We start from the raw sequence: 20,885 nt of genomic DNA on the forward strand, positions 1-20,885 counted from the left end.
ACTATTCTTTGTGAAAATTAACAGCGCTTACACTTGCAATGGGAAAAAAAAAAAGGAATATTTTTTTTTTGTTGCATTGATAAGTGGAAAGCCAACTTAGAGCCCGTATTATGTAAATGGTGTAATCGGTGGGGTTATTGTAATGTGACAGAATGTAGAGCTCTTATAAAATCCCTATATTTGGCTGAGCTAGAGCAAATTCCTTGCGGTATTAAAGTGGATTTCCGGTTTACTGTTACAGTTATATAAATTTTGAATACTCAGTAAATCAATTCCTAAAGGGGTATTCCGGCTATGGGCTTCAGCTGGAATATAAAAAAATAAATAAATTAAAATTTACTTGCCCTGATTCTCCCCAGGAAAAGTCCTGGCAGTGCCCAGTTCTGGGTGAGCAGCGCCAATCAATTGCTTGGGGTGGGTCACCACTATGGTCAGCAATTGGCTGTGTCAAAACGAAATCGGGAAGTTCTAAAACTTACCGTATTTATGACTTTGCTTTTGACTTTATGTTCCACAGTGTTGCCATCTTTCTCTTTTCCTTTTTTCAGCCTACAAATTGAAGACTGTAACATGCATACCTTGGCCAGTTCCAGCAGCGCAGGGCTGTTTGTTTATGAGTGACATGGCTGGCGGGCCAATCAGATGTGATATATATGACTATATAGGTGATTCCTGCTCTCACCTGCCGGTGGGAGATTTTAACTAATGCTCTGTTCTTTGCCCCCGATTGTAGTTGACCCATCACCAGCATTCTGTATTCCTCTGATTTCCTTATCTGTTCTGTCCTCCTGTGATCTGACCTTTTGCATGTGCCCTGACCATTCTCCTGTCTGCCGACTAATGAATAATGGGGCTGAAAAATCCGAAGCTCAAACACACACACATGACCTCATAGCCTAACAGATACCTTTTTTGTTCTGTAAAAAAGAACTAGAAACCCTTACATACATCTCACAAAATGGAGGCCTCACTTCACCAGGATATGTGAGCAACCTGTAGAAAAGGCTGACTTATACCACAGTGTACTCCCAGAGTGCCCATTGAGATTCATTGACTGGATGTAGTCTAATAGTGACCATGTTCAGTCCATATTGGGGAAATATACCAAAATCACCAGTAGACTTCATTCGTCCATTAAAAGGAAATCTGCAGTGAAATAAACTTATGCTGTGGATAAGGGATAAGTGTGATCGTAGGCGGGGGGGGGGGGGGGGGGGGGGAGGGGTCTGGACGCTGGTACAGACAATAGGTGGAAATTATAAGGTGGACAATAAGCAAGACACCCCCAATAAAAGGAGTGGTTCTGCAGACAGACCATTTCTCAGTTCCTATGCTTCCTGGCTGATGTTTTAATCACTTTTGAATGCTGGCGGTGCTTTCACTCTAGTGGTAGCATGAGACGGAGTCTACAACCCACACAAGTGGCTCAGGTAGTGCAGCTCATCCAGGATGGCACATCAATACGAGCTGTGGCAAGAAGGTTTCCTGTGTCTGTCAGCGTAGTGTCCAGAGCATGGATCCGCTACCAGGAGACAGGACAGTACATCAGGAGACATGGAAGAGGCCATAGGAGGGCAACAACCCAGCAGCAGGACCGCTACCTCCGCCTTTGTGCAAGGAGGAGCACTGTAAGAGCCCTGCAAAATGACCTCCAGCAGGCCACAAATTTGCATGTGTCCATTCAAACGGTCAGAAACAGACTCCATGAGGGTGATATGAGGGCCTGATGTCCACAGGTGGGGGGTTGTGCTTACTACACTACATTTGCAAGAAAACACCAAGTTTGGAAAATTCGCCACTGGCACCCTGCGCTCTTCACAGATGAAAGCAGGTTCATACTGAGCACATGTGACAGACGTGACAGTCTGGAGACGCTGTGGAAAATGTCTTGCTGCTTGCAACATCCTCCAGCATGACCGGTTTGGCGGTGGGTCAGTAATGGTGTGGGGTGGCATTTCTTTGGGGGGGCCGCGCAGCCCTCCATGTGCTTGCCAGAGGTAGCCTGACTGCCATTAAGTACCAAAATGAGATCTTCAGACCCCTTGTGAGACCATGTGCTGGTGTGGTTGGCCCTGGGTTCCTCCTAATACAAGACAATGCTAGACCTTATGTGGCTGGAGTGTGTCAGCAGTTCCTGCAAGAGGAAGGCATTGATGCTATGGACTGGCCCGCCCATTACCCAGACCTGAATCCGATTGAGCACATCTGGGACATCATGTCTCGCTCCATCCACCAACGCCACGTTGCACCACAGACTGTCCAGGAGTTGGTGGATGCTTTAGTCCAGGTCTGGGAGGACATCTCTCAGGAGACCATCTGCCACCTCATCAGGAGCATGCCCAGGCATTGTAGGGGAGGTCATACGGGCACGTGGAGGCCACACACACTACTGAGCCTCATTTTGACTTTTTTTAAGGACATTACATCAAAGTTGGATCAGCCTGTAGTGTGGCTTTCCACTTTGATTTTGAGTGTGACTCCATATCCAGACCTCCATGGGTTGATACATTTGATTTCCATTGATAATTTTTGTGTGATTTTGTTGTCAGCACATTCAACTATGTAAAGACGAAAGTATTTCATACGATCATTCATTCAGATCTAGGATGTGTTATCTTAGTGTTCCCTTCATTTTTTTGAGCAGTGTATATCTATCTATATATGTATACACACACACACGGACCGGACACAGCAGGCACCCGGACACAACTCTTTGGGAAGAGCAGCCTCTTGAATTGGACTATATATGACCTGCCAATGGCAATAAAAAACCCTTGTAGTGTATTGTCGTCCAGAAAGGTGGGGGCCGGAGCCCGCCAATGACTTGTAAGTAGCTGGGGGACCTGGTACAGGATATTTAGAGGAGGGGGGGGGGGGGGGGTCACGATGAGACATTTATACCCTATCCAAAGATTGTCCAAAGAGTTTAGGAAACCAGATAAATAAAAAAGATACAAAAGTACTAAAATCTAAACAACCAAATTTATCATTTCCTCAGAAGCCTAGAGTTGGCCACATGTCGAATCTTTAGCCGTACAGCTAAGCGGTGATTGCTGAAAAGTGTTTACAATGCTTCACTTTAACAAGGTGACTGTACTTATTTTATTTCTGTGAGCAACTAATAAAACATGTGATGTACTTCCCAAAGAATGCATTAAAACACCATGCTATAAAAAATGCCTAAAACCATAAACATTGAGACATCTGCCTAAATGTCTGGATCACCTCAAATAACTACTATGTATTCACACTGTGTGTTATGGCAACACACCGCTGTAATCGGCAATAAAGTGTCTTTCTGGGTGTAAAATTAAAACTGTAATAACATCTTTGGTGGCCATTTAAAAGGCTATGGGCACATTTGCATTTATTATGATGTAAAAACATTTTCTTCTGTATTAAAACATTTGCTTACTTGCTTTGTTAGCTTTAATTTCTATACACACCTAGTATGAGTCCTTGTATCTGCTTTCATCCTTATCTACAGCCTGTGGGAGCTGTCCTCCAAGTTTCCTCTCCCATCTGTCAATTATTTTAGCTGGCATATAGCTCACTCCCCCTCTCCCTGCTGCAATCTCTAAGGGTACATTCACACTGCGGAATCTCCGCGAGCGGAGACTCCGTCTGGCGGTCGTCGACAAAAATACTTTGGCGGTAGGACCGCGCGGCACTGCGCCGTCACCATTACCGGCTATGCAGTGCTTGCGGAATTCTGCACAAAGTATGAACATGCTCATTCTCTGAGCAGAACAATTTCAGTGGCGGAATTGTCCGCCGCTGAAATTACTCAGTGTGAACGGGTCTCACGGAAGACCTATTCACATTGATGGCAATGTACACTGAGCTGAATTCCACGCGCATCGTGAACGTACCCTAACACAAAGAGCAGAAAGTCCTACTTACAGACATATTGTATCTTTCTTTGAGTAGCAACTAAATGGTTGGACATTTCCGATGAAGACTGTTTCAAAAAGTTGCAACAATAATGCAATGCAGTCTTTAACTCTTAAGTGCTGGGGCCACGTCCAGATGCTTAATAGAAAGCACATAGATCCATAGAGTGCTATACATCATAATGTCATCATGTACCATAAATACATAGTTCATAAAGTTGAAACAAGTCCATCAAGTTTAACCTATAACGCTAAACAGTGCATCTCCGCGGTAATGCTCCAGGCACAACTGCATATTTGTAAAAGGGCCAGCTACTATCCAAGTGTCAAATTAAAATGGTGTTTTGTGATAGAGAGGCCTTTGGATCCCCCTGATGCACCAAGGCTTGGGTGTGACTGTTACCGCTGGCTTCCCATGTCAGAAGTTAAAGGGTTTATCCAGGAAAAAAAATTTTTTTTAATGTCAACTGACTCGAGAAAGTTAAACAGATTTATAAATTACTTATATTAAAAAAAATCTTAATCCTTCCAGTAATTATCAGCTGCTGAAGTTGAGTTGTTCTTTTCTTTCCGACAACAGTGCTCTCTACTGGCACCTGTCTCTGTCTCTCTCAGGAACTGTCCAGAGTAGGAGCAAATCCCTATAGCAAACCTCTCCTGCTCTGGGCAGTTCCTTAGACAAGCAGAGATGTCAGCAGAGAGCACTGTGGTCAGACAGAAAAGAACAACTCAACTTCAGCAGCTGATAATTACTGAAAGGATTAAGATTTTTTTTTGGGATCAAAACCTTTGACATTTCTGGGCAACCTGTCAAAAGATTTTTCAAAAGACAGTAATGCTTTAATGAAAAGCACAACAGCATACATGTTTATCTCTTCTGTAGAACAGCAAGGATCTGAGATAACTCAGAACACGGCTGTTTAACCCCCTAGATGTCACACTCCATAGTGATCATAAAACCCAGACATCAGTGCCTCATAAACACAATAATGGGGCAACACTGGCACACAACAATGCATTGGTATATAGATTACAGTGACATTCCCTATTGAGACTAATGATGCCCGTATCAGGAACTGTCCAGAGCAGGAGAAAATCCCCACTGCAAACCTCTCCTGCTCTTGACAGTTCCTGACACAGACAGAGATGTCAGCAGAGAGCGCTGTGGACAAGACAAAAAAGAAATTCAAAAAGAAAAAGCACTTCCTCTGTAGCATACAGCTGCTAAAATGTACTGGAAGGGTAAAGATTTTTTTAATACAAGTCATTTACAAATCTGTTTAACCTTCTGGCACCAGTTCATTTAAAAATAAATAAATAAATATTTTCCACCGGAGTACCCCTTTAAAGTGGAATAAAATGTTCTGAAAATAATAAATAAAAAATGATTATATTATTAAAGACCTACGGAAAATGTGTTTACCATAATTAAGTTACATAAATAAATAAAATACGCCATATCGTGGCTAGAGTATCCACTTACTGCATGTGTATAGCAGTTGGCAGCATGTTCATAGCAGGTGGGTTTATAGCGGCTGTTTGCCGGGGCTCTGTGGTTCATGAACCTGCGGAAAGAGGAAATAGTTAGCATACATATACATCAAGTTGCAGGAGGGTGTTGGGTTTTTACGTGTAGATCTATGACATCATCATAGGAGCAGAGAAGGCGACAGCATCAAGCTTAGGGAACACACTAGGACAGGGTTTCCCAACCAGGGTGCCTCCAGCTGTTGCAAAACTACAACTCCCAGCATGCCCGGACAGCCTTCGGCTGTCCGGGCATGCTGGGAGTTGTAGTTTTGCAACAGCTGGAGGCACCATGGTTGGGAAACCCTGCACTAGGAGGAAGTGCATTGCAACAATAACCAAGGGCTGCAGATCGGCACTGACGGCCACATACAACAAATCGATGATAAATATAAAACAGAACCTTCACAGCCATAAAGGAAGTTATTATGTTGTAAAAATCCCATTTTGTACTTGTTACCATGACAACATTTTGGAAAAAAAAATTAATTTTGGTTCTTTCTGTAGTGATGTGTTTGGTACTAGGATGACGTTCGATTCTAAATATAGGCAGCACAATCTATTATCCACAATTTTCCAGGGTCCATTATCCAGGCGGGCATCAAGGGAACAGACGCACAGATCCACAGAGATGATGTACACCGGACGCAGTGTCTGGGAGGAACTATGAATGCCAGAGGCTTAAAACCGAAATAAAAGGAGGCATTCTGGAGAATCCTTATCTTACTTATATATACACATCAAATACACACGCTGTAAAATTACAAAAAAAAAAAAAAAAAAAAAAAAAAAGTACAACAAAAAAAAAAAAAAAGGCCCAGAAACCTAATGGCTACGAAGCAGTTAAAGTTGGATTCAGCACGTGTTATAGAAAGTTGGGTCGCAACCAACATGGCTGCCCTGGAGTTGTAATATCCTGAAACGGCTGCATGTAGAAATGTTATGTTTAGGAGTGTTTTGGACCCACATGCTTCTGGCATGTGCCGCTACTAGTACTTTGGTACCTGGGGCTTTGGAGCAAAAAGTTCTGAATTCATCCATTTACTGCATCTCCCAAACTGCTTGGCAATTACAATCTCATCTTCCTCTGCCTCTTTCCATAACACCTTCTAGCTGTATCAATCCCTTCCCAGTACACGTCCTAAAAGTATCAATCCCCAAAAGTACATCTTCCAAATGCATATCAATCCCTGCCCAGTGCCCCTCCTTGATGCATCAACCCCTGCCCAGTGCCACCTCCTCAATGTATCAACCCCTGCCCAGTGCCCCTCCTTAATGCATCAAACCCTGACCAGTGCCCCTCCTTAATGCATCAATCCCTGACCAGTGCCCCTCCTTAATGCATCAATCCCTGCCCAGTGCCCCTCCTTAATGCATCAATCCCTGCCCAGTGCCACCTCCTCAATGTATTAATCCCTGCCCAGTGCCACCTCCTCAATGTATTAATCCCTGCCCAGTGCCCCTCCTAAATGTATCAACCCCTGCCCAGTGCCCCTCCTAAATGTATCAACCCCTGCCCAGTGCCCCTCCTAAATGTATCAACCCCTGCCCAGTGCCCCTCCTAAATGTATCAACCCCTGCCCAGTGCCCCTCCTAAATGTATCAACCCCTGCCCAGTGCCCCTCCTAAATGTATCAACCCCTGCCCAGTGCCCCTCCTAAATGTATCAACCCCTGCCCAGTGCCCCTCCTAAAAGTATCAACCCCTGCCCAGTGCCCCTCCTCAATGTATCAACCCCTGCCCAGTGCCCCTCCTCAATGTGGGGGACAGCGAAATGCTGTGGCTGATAAGTCACTGGGGGGGTTAGAGAAGCAGAGCAGTGCCCGCGGGTCGCATGATTAGTTCCCCAGCGTGTGTGGGGTGAATACCGTGGAACCACCATAACTTACAAAAATACCGTGATATGCATTTTTGGTCATACCGCCCAGCAGTAGGCGGGGCAGGGTGTGACATCATGAGGGGGCGGGGCTATGATGTCACAAGCTCCCGGCTCCAGCGTTCAGAACTGTTTGTTACAAACGCTGAGCAGCGGAGTACCCCTTTACGCAACTGGGTAATACAATGCATGTAACTGGGTTCAACGTAAAAACCTCTTGACAGGAAAAGTGTGGGTTGTGACTGCGGGCATGTTTCTAGAAGTTAGGCCCTAACTGGCAATGAAGAAGTGGGTAAAATAAAATACCTTTGGCCTGGTGCTTACAAAAAGCAGTAGGACTGGCTTGGCTATGTTTAGCTGTACAATGATGTCGCTCTTCCTGATGGGAAAGCTATTTGTATAAATTGGCCCCAGGGGCGCAGTCCAAAGTCTACATTTGCTTGAACTGAGTCTGTGTTTCATTGTAAGGCAGGTGTAGACAGATCACTCCATGATCCAGAGACTGTTGGGATGGATGTAACAAAGTGTTATAGACAATGCCTAGAGCAGGGCAGTGTGCAACCAGGATTTCTCCCATTCTGCACAGTGTGGGCGATGACATAAAGGCATGAGTAAACGTGCCCAGCTAGGATCTTACATCACCTATTGTTATAACATAGATGTAGTCACCAAATTAAGAACACGCTGAAGAACGCACTTCTCCCCACTTGTTCTAACAATCAGTGAGGGTCCAAACACCCAGACCCTGAATGATCAAAACTTAATGTAAAAAAAAATAAAAAAAATTCTAATGACAGTGCCCCTTTAAGCCCAAAATTAGCAGAAATTTCAATAGCAAGTTATACTGAATCTTTCCAACAATACTAGGTATTGATTCGCTTAGCTCCTCCGGCTCTATAAGGCCCACTTCACGTATATGCGTTGCCCTGTAGAAAAAGCACCGGAGGGAAACTGATAACAGAACTGATCCCATTCTTTTAAAATCGGACAGTTCACATCCATTAGACGTCTCATCTTGTTGCATTCCCCTGTCCTGCATGCACAATTAACAAACAATGGATCAGTCGTGGTGAGTTTAGGCTGGGTTCACTAAGGCTGGGTTCCCATTACGTTTTCCCCCATACGGGAGCAGATACAGCAGAAGAGAGCTAAAAACTTGCACTCCCGTATGCCTTTCTATGCGCTCCCGCATGAGCCGACCGCAGTGAAACCTTCAGTCCGGTCGGCTCATTTTTGCCCCGCATGCGCTTTTTCTCCGCACCTAAAACCGTGGTCGACCACGGTTTTAGGTCCGGTTGTAAAAGCGCATACGGGACAAAAATGAGCCGACCGGACTGAACGTTTCACTGCGGTCGGCTCCCCTGCCGTATGCGCTCCCTTATGGGGGAAAACATAATGGGATCCTAGCCTAAGCCGGACATACGTGAGCCCAGCCTAACATGATGATAGCAGAGTCCCTTGAAGTTTAGGTTAAAATGTTTAGCAGTTTTGGAGCTATCATTTAGTCACATAATGCTGCTGGAACCCTCGCAATCTCCTAGCAGCCCCCGGCATTCTGAGACGTCACGGCCACGCCCCTTCATGATGTCACGCCCAACCCTCTCCATTGATGTTTATAGGAAGGGGCTTGAGGTATGGAGGGAGGGGGCGTGGTGTAACGTCATGAGTGGCGTGGCCGTGATGTCTCAGGAGCAGTGCCTGGCACAAGGGCTGCATGGAGATCGCAGGGGTCTCAGAGCCCTGCGATTAGACATCTTATCCCACTATCCTTTGGATAGGGGATAAGATGTCTAAGGCCGGAATGCCCCTTTAACACAGAATTCAATTTAAAGGGGTATTCCAAGAAAAAAAAATGATATCAACTTGCTCAAGAAAGTTAAACAGATTCGTAAATTAATTCTATTAAAAAATCTTAATCCTTCCAATAATTATCAGCTGCTGAAGTTTAGTTGTTTTTTTCTGTCTGGCAACAGTGCTCTCTGCTGACATCTCTGCACAGGGAACTGCACAGAGTAGAAGAGGTTTGCTATGGGGAATTGCTTCTATTCTGGACAGTTCGCAAGACATGTGTCATCAGAGAGCACTACTTTTGTACAGATCTTCCTTGTTTGGCCAATCACAACTTTATCTTTACAACGGGGCAAACCTGGATTTCAGCACATATCGTATTTCGTTGTAACTCTATAACACAGAGGGGGAACTTGTTTTTCGCGACTACAATTCTGCATCAAATTAGTTTCGGCTCAACTCGGATGAGAGAGGTATAAAGTTACAATAGTGCACGAGCAGAGATAACCAATACATAAAGGTATTGTTCAGTAGGCAACATCCAAATGATGTCAATGCAAATACAGAGGCGTTAAACAGATATACTACTGCCAAGCCTTCCGCCTTTACTTCCCCAGAAGCGGCTGTTTATTGTTTAGACATTCAAATCACATGTTCCCAAATCGTTTGCAAGCTGCAAATTATACTACATGGAAATGAAGATGCTCTATTTGGAAAGACTTTGGACCGGTCTGCCCACGCTATAGGCCTTGGCTTAGCAACCTGTCTGGAGTGCCCATGGTTTGCACGCCAAAAGTTCTTCCCATAAATAGAACAAGAAGAACTTTAATTAAGGACAAGCGTCAGTTTTTTTCTTCAAAAAACGTATTAAACCGTATGCAACCGGACATCCGTTTTCAAACTGTATATGGTTTAAAACCGTACAGAGGTATATACGGTTGTATATAGTTCGGTCCGGTTTTGAGGCATACATTTAAAAAAATGTAACAAAACGGATACGGGAACCGTATTGCAAAAATGAGATGTGAATGCAGCCTAACATCACAGACACTGTGGGCTAAGTAACTAATAAGAAGAACACAACAGTCCATATTTTGCTGGAGAAAAGGTAACACACTGGCAAGTCAAGCCTGATATACGATTTTCTATGATTAATTTTTTTTTATTTTAGAACAATAAGGGGGAGATTTATCAAAACTTGTGCAGAGGAAACGTTGACCAGTTGCTTGAAGCAACCAATCAGATTGCGTCTTTCATTTTTCAGAGGCCTTTTAAAAAAAATAAAATAAAGCAGCTATCTGATTGGTTGCTATGGGAAACTGCACCACTCTTCCTCTACACAGGTTTTGGTAAATCTCCCCAATAGTATTGTGACCATTCCTTGGTTTGGCAACCCTTTTTCATGTCTTGGTGACCATTATTTCTCAACACAAGACCATGAAATCCTAATGTCCATGGAGTGGAATGTTAGCGTAGCCTGTGGTATAGTGTATAGCTTAGGAAAACTGTGCTATATATTGTACCGCCATGCTTTGTGTGAGGGTAATTTATTGTACGACTTGTAATGATGACTAAAGCTCTTTCCAAAACCTCCACCAGCTTTGCCCACCATTGCTAGTCCCCAACCTACTTTGTACAGTGTTTAGAAAAGAGAGATAATGGTATGTGCCATTATTTTGATGCAAGATACTGGAGTAAAGTAAGGGAACTAAAAGGCAGTATTAGGTAGAGAAATGTGTCTAAGGCTGGGTTCACATCACATTTTCAGCCATACGGGACCGTATATGGCTGAGGGGGAACTAAAACCGTGTGCTCCCGTATCCCTGCCGTCCGTATGCAACTCATTTCGATGTGCCGACCAGAGTGAAACGCTGGCTCATTTTTGCCCCGTATGCAGTTTTCCACCGGACCTAAAACTGTGGTCCACCATTGTTTTAGGTCTGGTGGGAAAACCGCATACAGGGCAAAAATGAGCCAAGTGGAGTCAGCGTTTCACTCCGGTCGGCTCATTGAAATGAGTTGCATACGTGAACCCAGCCTTACATTTGTCGTAAGAGGTATCATACGTATCATTGCCCGATTTTTTGTATTTTTGAAATCGGAAATAATAACTTTTGTTTTGCCCGGACAGGTGACCAACCACCCAATTTCCATTACAAGGAAAAATTCAGTTCTCAGCCCCATAAGTACAAGAAGCGGTCGGGCACGAGTGGGAGTAATCCCTCGCCGAGGAACAATAAGGAACATTTTTGTATAATCCTATTTCTCTTCAGAGACGGCTTTAGATTATTATTATTTTTTTTTTTGTCAACCCAATGAGTTTGTTATATAATTATCTGACTTGCTGCTCAATAAGCCTCGCGTGTGTGGGTTTACCTCTCTGTTGGTACAAATTGTTTCTATTCAGTAAAACTGAGTTGGACTCGCTTAAGCCTGATTATAATGCTTAACCCTTCAGCCGCAGCCTATTCTGATCTTAAGGGAGGACTCCGCCCCTATACATCTTATCCCCTATCCTTTGGATCACGGGGGTCCCGGCGTTTGTTTAGAACATCGTGTGCAGAGCCAGAGGCTTGTGACGTCACGGCCCTCACATAGACTTGCATTGAGGGGGCTTGGCCGTGACTTCACAAGCGGGGTGTGACCGTAATGTTACGAGCCTCCGCCCCGCATCGCCAGTCATCCGGCACGGAGGGAAGTTCGCTCCGTGAACCGGATGTCTGGGGTGCTGTGGGACTCTGCATATGATTATTCCATGGAAGGTGGCTCCGCATGTACCTATATAGTGGGGGGAGGGGCTCTGAATATGATTATTCTGTGGGGGGAAAAGGGGCTCTGCATATTACTATTCTGTGTGTGGAGGTGGTGTTGGTGGAGGAGGTGGTGGTGGTGTGGGTGGGTGGCTCTCTAACAAATCATCTGACACATACTCAGAACAGATTACTATTAAGGCTGTGTTCACATGTTCAGGCTTATTATTGCAATTATTGAATATAAAGCAAGGAATAATTTTAAAAGGAGTCTTAGTCCTCCATTCACGATCCGCTTCTGGCTTTGTATTCAATAACTGCAATTTAAACCCCCCCCCAATGTCCACAAATTTATTTTATGGTATAAATGAGTCATGTGACACGCAGCCCATTGACAAAACTGAAAAAAAAAATCTGTTAACAGGAAAACTGTCTGAAGAAAAGAAGGGAAAGGGGCATGAGGGTTAAATAAGGTTCGGGTTGGTAGTGTTTTCAATAAGGAGAAAGTATTATTTTACTGAGTAATAGTAGATGCTCAGAAACAACTTCCAAAGTGAATTTAAAGGGGTACTCCGGTGGAAAACTTTTTTTTTTTTTTTTAAATCAACTGGTGCCAGAAAGTTAAACAGATTTAGAAATTACTTCTATTTAAAAATCATAATCCTTCCAGTACTTATCAGCTGCTGTATACTACAGAGGAAGTTCTTTTCTTTTTGTATTTCATTTCTGTCTGACCACAGTGCTCTCTGCTGACACCTTTGTCCATGTCAGGAACTGTCCAGAGCAGGATAGGTTTGCTATGGGGATTTGCTCCGGCTCTGGACAGTTCCCGACAGTACCCCTTTAAACCTGCCTGGGATACCCGTATACCTATAAGGGCAGACTGGATGAAATCAATGGATCTGCTGACAATCTCCTCAGGTCTTGATGAAGGATAGGACATGGACTGAAGCGTCACAATAGAACGCAACGTCCTGGTCATTGTCTTTAGGGGAAGAAAATCTATTTCAGAATTTCTCTTTCATAAGCTGATGAGGAAACCAGTGAAATCCTGTGTCAAGTCTGAGGGATCCAAGTGTGCTAAAGGTTACTTGAGGTTACCACAAGCCCTGGAGACATCTGTTAATAGCGCAGCAGACATATGAAACTGCTTATCCATAGAGTCAGCGCCGCTTCACATTTCTGGTGCCATTCACAGAGCATTAGTGGCTGAAATGGAAGAATACACAATATTTACATTCACATTAGGGCTGCACGGTATGGAGAAAATGTGCCTCCAGCTCCTCCGATCGGCACTCCAATAATGCAGGCAGCCTCAGCAGCCTGTAGTAATGGAGCGCCGATAACACTGATCAATGCTGTGCTATAGGCTCCTATGGCACAGCAATGATCAGTGTCTGTAATCACAAGATTGCATCTAATAGTTCCCATAGGGCAGTGTTTTCCAAACAGTGTGTCTCCAGTTGTTGCATAACTACAACTCCAAGCATGCCCGGACAGCCAAAGGCACCTGCTTCCTCTCCAGAGCCCAGAGACTGCAAGGGAAACCGCAATAGACGACGGAGCCACCATCACTGCCACAGGTACTGTGCGGGACCCCTTTGAGCACACAGCCCTGGGCTGCCATTGTGAAGGGCCCACTCACACGGCCTCCTCCAACCCCGGGTCTACCTGCAGGCTCCCAGACCTCTTTGGACTCTCCCCAGGGTGCTCTGACAGCCACCCTAGATTGGGCCTCTCTTCCTTCCTCGCCACCTGGGCCCTCACTGCTCCCCCTGACCTGTGCACCCAAACCCCCCAGGAGTATGGCTGCTGCGAGATCTTCAGCAGGGGAACCCTGTTCTCCGGCCCTGTGTGGCCCTTCCTATATGCCCGCAGCCCCTGCTGCTCCAGCTGTGGTGGACGGTGGTCCTTCCTGGGACACTATCAGACCTGGCATGCTCTGGGGTCCCTACAATTCCACCTGCATCCCACGACTGGAGCCTGCTTTTACTGCAAATTCCTACTAAAGAGGACTTGCGTTCGCTCATTGCAGAGGTGAAGGATACCTGCCGTGCCAATTACACACACACATACATATACACACATATATATATATATATATATATATATATATATATATATATATATATATACACACACACACACACACACACATACATACATACACACACACACACACACACACACACACACACACACACTGCTCAAAAAAATAAAGGGAACACTAAGATAACACATCCTAGATCTGAATGAATGATCGTATGAAATGCTTTCGTCTTTACATAGTTGAATGTGCTGACAACAAAATCACACAAAAATTATCAATGGAAATCAAATTTATCAACCCATGGAGGTCTGGATATGGAGTCACACTCAAAATCAAAGTGGAAAACCACACTACAGGCTGATCCAACTTTATGTAATGTCCTTAAAACAAGTCACAATGAGGCTCAGTAGTGTGTGTGGCCTCCACGTGCCCGTATGACCTCCCTACAACGCCTGGGCATGATCCTGATGAGGTGGCGGATGGTCTCCTGAGGGATGTCCTCCCAGACCTGGATTAAAGCATCCACCAACTCCTGGACAGTCTGTGGTACAATGTGGCGTTGGTGGATGGAGCGAGACATGATGTCCCAGATGTGCTCAATTGGATTCAGGTCTGGGGAACGGCCGGGCCAGTCCATAGCATCAATGCCACACCACACCATTACTGAGCCACCGCCAAACCGGTCATGCTGGAGGATGTTGCAGGCAGCAGAACGTTCTCCACGGCGACTCTAGACTGTCACATGTGCTCAGTGTGAACCTGCTTTCATCTGTGAGGAGCACAGGGCGCCAGTGGTGAATTTGCCAATCTTTGTGTTCTCCTGCAAGCACAACCCCCACCTGTGGATGTTGGGCCCTAATACCACCCTCATGGAGTTTGTTTCTGACCATTTTAGTGGACACATGCACATTTGTGGCCTGCTGGAGGTCATTTTGCAGGGCTCTGGCAGTGCTCCTCATGCTCCGCCTTGCACAAAGGTGGAGGTAGCGGTCATACTGCTGGGTTGTTGCCCTCCTATGGCCTTTTCCACGTCTCCTGATGTACTGTCCTGTCTCCTGGTTGCGCCTCCACACTCTGGACACTATGCCGACAGATACAGCAAACATTCTTGCCACAGCTCGCATTGATGTTCCATCCTGGATGAGCTGCACTACCTGAGCCACTTGTGTGGGTTGTAGACTCTGACTCATGCTACCACTAGAGTGAAAGCACCGCCAGCATTCAAAAGTGACCAAATCATCAGCCAGGAAGCATAGGAACTGAGAAGTGGTCTGTGGTCACCACCTGCAGAACCACTCCTTTATTGGGGGTGTCTTGCTAATTGCCTATAATTTCTGTTGTCTGTTCCATTTGCACAATCGCATGTGAAATTGATTGTCAATCAGTGTTCTTCCTGAGTGGACAGTGCGATTTCACAGAAGTGTCATTGACTTGGAGTTACATTGTGTCCTTTAACTGGTCCCTTTATTTTTTTGAGCAGAGTATATATGTATATATGTATATGAAGAATGGTATGAAACAGCACCGGGGACCGACCTCCGTGCATGTGAATACCCAAGCAGCCAGCCCAGGATAATACAAGCAAAGTCCACAAATCACAGCACCGGCAGGACAAGGATCTTCATAAACTGGTCTCTTTATTCAGCCCCAATAAGATACAACGTTTCGGCAGTAGTAGCCTTTATCAAGCATGCTTGATAAAGGCTACTACTGCCGAAACGTTCTATCTTATTGTGGCTGAATAAACTAACATCTAACAGAAGGCAGGATGCAACTACCAGCATTAAAGGGGTATTCCAGGCAAAACCTTTTTATATATATCAACTGGCTCCGGAAAGTTAAACAGATTTGTAAATTACTTCTATTAAAAAATCTTAATCCTTCCAATAGTTATTAGCTTCTGAAGTTTTCTGTCTAACTGCTCAATGATGATGTCACGTCCTGGGAGCTGTGCATGATGGAAGAATATCCCCATAGGAACTGCACAGCTCCCGGGACGTGAGTCATCAGAAAGCAGTTAGACAGAAAACAGCAACTCAACTTCAGAAGCTAATAACTATTGGAAGGATTAAGATTTTTTAATAGAAGTAATTTACAAATATGTTTAACTTTGCGGAGCCAGTTGATATATATTAAAAAAAAAAAAGTTTTGGCCTGGAATACCCCTTTAACTCCTTAGATATGGAAGAAAGGGGATATCAGGGATTTATTACAATATCTAGAAGTTGTCCTTTAAAAGGAGTAGTCCGGCGCGCACTTTTTTCCTTTTATCCCATCCGGGCTGCAAAATAAAAGAAAACACACTTTCTCTTACCTGCCAACGAGCCCCCGGCGCTCCGGTACAGGTGTTCGGTCCCCGGGCTGTATTCTTCTTACTTCCTGTTAGCCCGGCACGTCACACGGAGCTTCAGCCAATCACTGGTCGAGGCGGGACATCGCTGCGGCCGGCGATAGGCTGAAGCTCCGTGTGACGTGCCGGGCTAACAGGAAGTAAGAAGAATACAGCCCGGGGACCGAACACCTGTACCGGAGTGTACCGGAGCTCCGGGGGCTCGTTGGCAGGTAAGAGAAAGTGTGTTTTCTTTTATTTTGCAGCCCGGACGGGATAAAAGGAAAAAAGTGCGAGCCGGAGTACTACTTTAATGGAAGAAATCATGAAGAAAGCCAAAGGATAGTCGCTCGTGCTGTAGGCTATGACCTATACCGGCACTATATAGAGTAACAGGTAAATGCCCAGCAAACACTTCTGTAAAGAATTGCACATAAGCTATATCTCCGTATAGAAACCCATTACTCATCACACATAAGCCATATATCTCTGTATAGAAACCCATTACTCATCACACATAAGCCATATATCTCTGTATAGAAACCCATCACTCATCACACATAAGCTATATCTCCGTATAGAAACCCATTACTCATCACACATAAGCTATATATCTCCGTATAGAAACCCATTACTCATCACACATAAGCTATATATCTCCGTATAGAAACCCATTACTCATCACACATAAGCTATATCTCTGTATAGAAACCCATTACTCATCACACATAAGCCATATATCTCCGTATAGAAACCCATTACTCATCACACATAAGCTATATCTCTGTATAGAAACCCATTACTCATCACACATAAGCCATATATCTCCGTATAGAAACCCATTACTCATCACACATAAGCTATATCTCTGTATAGAAACCCATTACTCATCACACATAAGCTATATATCTCTGTATAGAAACCCATTACTCATCACACATAAGCTATATATCTCCGTATAGAAACCCATTACTCATCACACATCAGAAGCCCCAAACCAATAGGTCTAGACCAGTGTCAGGATGTTCTGAAGGAGGCGATAAAAAAAATACTGCAGGCTAGAAAGTGAAGCGTCTGCCTCCTGTCACTGTCCTCCATAATAAGGCAAATAGAGATTATCAATGATGTTCTGGAGCAACTGAGGTCTTTAATGGAGTGTAACAAGATAGTGAGTGAACTTTGGACGGTCACCAGTTTCCTATGATAGGGACAGAAATCATTTCTAATCTACAGGCTCCTAATACACATGGGGACCTGATATAGGAGACAAAGTCCTGGCTCAAAGGGAAATACAGTCTAATCTACAGACATCATGTTATAGAGCAGGAGGAGCTGAGCAGATAATATATATAATACAGTACAATCTGCAGGTATCATGTTCTAGAGCAGGAGGAGCTGAGCAGATAATATTTACAATATAGTACAATCTGCAGGTATCATGTGATAGAGCAGGAGGAGCTGAGCAGATAATATATACAATACAGTACAATCTGCAGGTATCATGTGATAGAGCAGGAGGAGCTGAGCAGATGATATATACAATACAGTAGAATCTACAGGTATCATGTTATAGAGCAGGAGGAGCTGAGCAGATGATATATACAATACAGTACAATCTGCAGGTATCATGTTATAGAGCAGGAGGAGCTGAGCAGATGATATATACAATACAGTACAATCTGCAGGTATGTTCTAGAGCAGGAGGCGCTGAGCAGATGATATATACAATACAGTACAATCTGCAGGTATCATGTTATAGAGCAGGAGGAGCTGAGCAGATTATATATACAATACAGTACAATCTGCAGGTATCATGTTATAGAGCAGGAGGAGCTGAGCAGATAATATATATAATACAGTACAATCTGTAGTATCATGTTATAGAGCAGGAGGAGCTGAGCAGATAATATATATAATACAGTACAATCTGTAGTATCATGTTATAGAGCAGGAGGAGCTGAGCAGATAATATATACAATACAATCTGCAGGTAACATGTTATAGTGCAGGAGGAGCTGAGCAGATGATATATACAATACAGTACAATCTACAGGGATCATGTGATAGAGCAGGAGGAGCTGAGCAGATGATATATACAATACAGTACAATCTGCAGGTATCATGTTATAGAGCAGGAGGAGCTGAGCAGATAATATATACAATACAGTACAATCTGCAGGTATCATGTGATAGAGCAGGAGGAGCTGAGCAGATGATATATACAATACAGTACAATCTGCAGGTATCATGTTATAGAGCAGGAGGAGCTGAGCAGATTATATATACAATACAGTACAATCTGCAGGTATCATGTTATAGAGCAGGAGGAGCTGAGCAGATGATATATACAGTATAATCAGCAGGTATCATGTTATAGAGCAGGAGGAGCTGAGCAGATAATATATACAATACAGTACAATCTGCAGGTATCATGTTATAGAGCAGGAGGAGCTGAGCAGATAATATATACAATACAGTACAATCTGCAGGTATCATGTTCTAGAGCAGGAGGCGCTGAGCAGATGATATATACAATACAGTACAATCTGCAGGTATCATGTTATAGAGCAGGAGGAGCTGAGCAGATTATATATACAATACAGTACAATCTGCAGGTATGTTATAGAGCAGGAGGAGCTGAGCAGATAATATATATAATACAGTACAATCTGTAGTATCATGTTATAGAGCAGGAGGAGCTGAGCAGATAATATATACAATACAATCTGCAGGTAACATGTTATAGTGCAGGAGGAGCTGAGCAGATGATATATACAATACAGTACAATCTACAGGGATCATGATATAGAACAGGAGGAGCTGGGCGTATGTTATATATACACAATACAATCTGCAGGTATCATGTTATAGAGCAGGAGGAGCTGAGCAGATGATATATACAATACAGTACAATCTGCAGGTATGTTATAGAGCAGGAGGAGCTGAGCAGATGATATATACAATACAGTACAATCTGCAGGTATCATGTTATAGAGCAGGAGGAGCTGAGCAGATAATATATACAATACAGTACAATATGCAGGGATCATGTTATAGAGCAGGAGGAGCTGAGCAGATAATATATATAATACAGTACAATCTGCAGGTATCATGTTCTAGAGAAGGAGGCGCTGAGCAGATAATATTTACAATATAGTACAATCTGCAGGTACCATGTGATAGAGCAGGAGGAGCTGAGCAGATGATATATACAATACAGTACAATCTACAGGGATCATGATATAGAACAGGAGGAGCTGGGCGTATGTTATATATACACAATACAATCTGCAGGTATCATGTTATAGAGCAGGAGGAGCTGAGCAGATGATATATACAATACAGTACAATCTGCAGGTATGTTATAGAGCAGGAGGAGCTGAGCAGATGATATATACAATACAGTACAATCTGCAGGTATCATGTTATAGAGCAGGAGGAGCTGAGCAGATAATATATACAATACAGTACAATATGCAGGGATCATGTTATAGAGCAGGAGGAGCTGAGCAGATAATATATATAATACAGTACAATCTGCAGGGAGCATGTTATAGAGCAGGAGGAGCTGAGCAGATGATCTATACAATACAGTACAATCTACAGGTATCATGTTATAGAGCAGGAGGAGCTGAGCAGATGGATAGAGTTTTCAGGCGAAGGTTCAAGGATAACTTGTCATTTATTCTTGTGAATCTTTGCTTATTCTAGGTTAAAGGGGTATTCCGGCTTTATACATATTATCCCCTATCCTATGAGATAGATAGATATGAGATGGACATGAGATAGATAGAGGGACATGAGATAGACAGAGAGATAGATACATAGATAGAGGGACATGAGTGAGATAGATAGAGGGACAGATAGATAGATAGATAGAGGGACAGATAGATAGATAGATAGAGGGACAGATAGATAGATAGATAGAGGGACAGATAGATAGATAGATAGAGGGACAGATAGATAGATAGATAGAGGGACAGATAGATAGATAGATAGAGGGACAGATAGATAGATAGAGGGACAGATAGATAGATAGAGGGACAGATAGATAGATAGAGGGACAGATAGATAGATAGAGGGACAGATAGATAGATAGAGGGACAGATAGATAGATAGAGGGACAGATAGATAGATAGAGGGACAGATAGATAGATAGAGGGACAGATAGATAGATAGAGGGACAGATAGATAGATAGAGGGACAGATAGATAGATAGAGGGACAGATAGATAGATATGGGATAGATAGATAGATATGGGATAGATAGATAGATATGGGATAGATAGATAGATATGGGATAGATAGATAGATATGGGATAGATAGATAGATATGGGATAGATAGATAGATATGGGATAGATAGATAGATAGATCGATAGATAGATATGGGATAGATAGATAGATAGATAGATAGATAGATAGATATGGGATAGATAGATAGATAGATATGGGATAGATAGATAGATAGATATGGGATAGATAGATAGATAGATAGATATGGGATAGATAGATAGATAGATAGATATGGGATAGATAGATAGATAGATAGATATGGGATAGATAGATAGATAGATATGGGATAGATAGATAGATAGATATGGGATAGATAGATAGATAGATATGGGATAGATAGATAGATAGATAGATATGGGATAGATAGATAGATAGATA

The 20,885-nt window shown here is 43.5% G+C and overlaps 1 protein-coding gene across 6 annotated transcripts in view; it reads right to left on the minus strand.

Annotated features, from left to right (window-relative positions):
* The window catches only part of MMD (monocyte to macrophage differentiation associated), a 119,233-nt gene that overhangs the window by 35,610 nt on the left and 62,738 nt on the right, over nt 1–20,885 (minus strand). For 5 of the 6 annotated variants that reach the window (XM_056550352.1, XM_056550351.1, XM_056550355.1 and 2 more), the window contains exon 2: nt 5,377–5,458. In XM_056550352.1, coding sequence (XP_056406327.1) covers nt 5,377–5,458 — 82 coding nt within the window. Of the gene's footprint in view, nt 1–5,376; nt 5,500–20,885 lie in introns of those variants that run through there. The other variant, XM_056550350.1, reaches the window with a different exon arrangement.

Source organism: Hyla sarda, chromosome 13 (genome assembly GCF_029499605.1).
Source record: "Hyla sarda isolate aHylSar1 chromosome 13, aHylSar1.hap1, whole genome shotgun sequence".
Classification (NCBI taxonomy): domain Eukaryota; kingdom Metazoa; phylum Chordata; class Amphibia; order Anura; family Hylidae; genus Hyla; species Hyla sarda.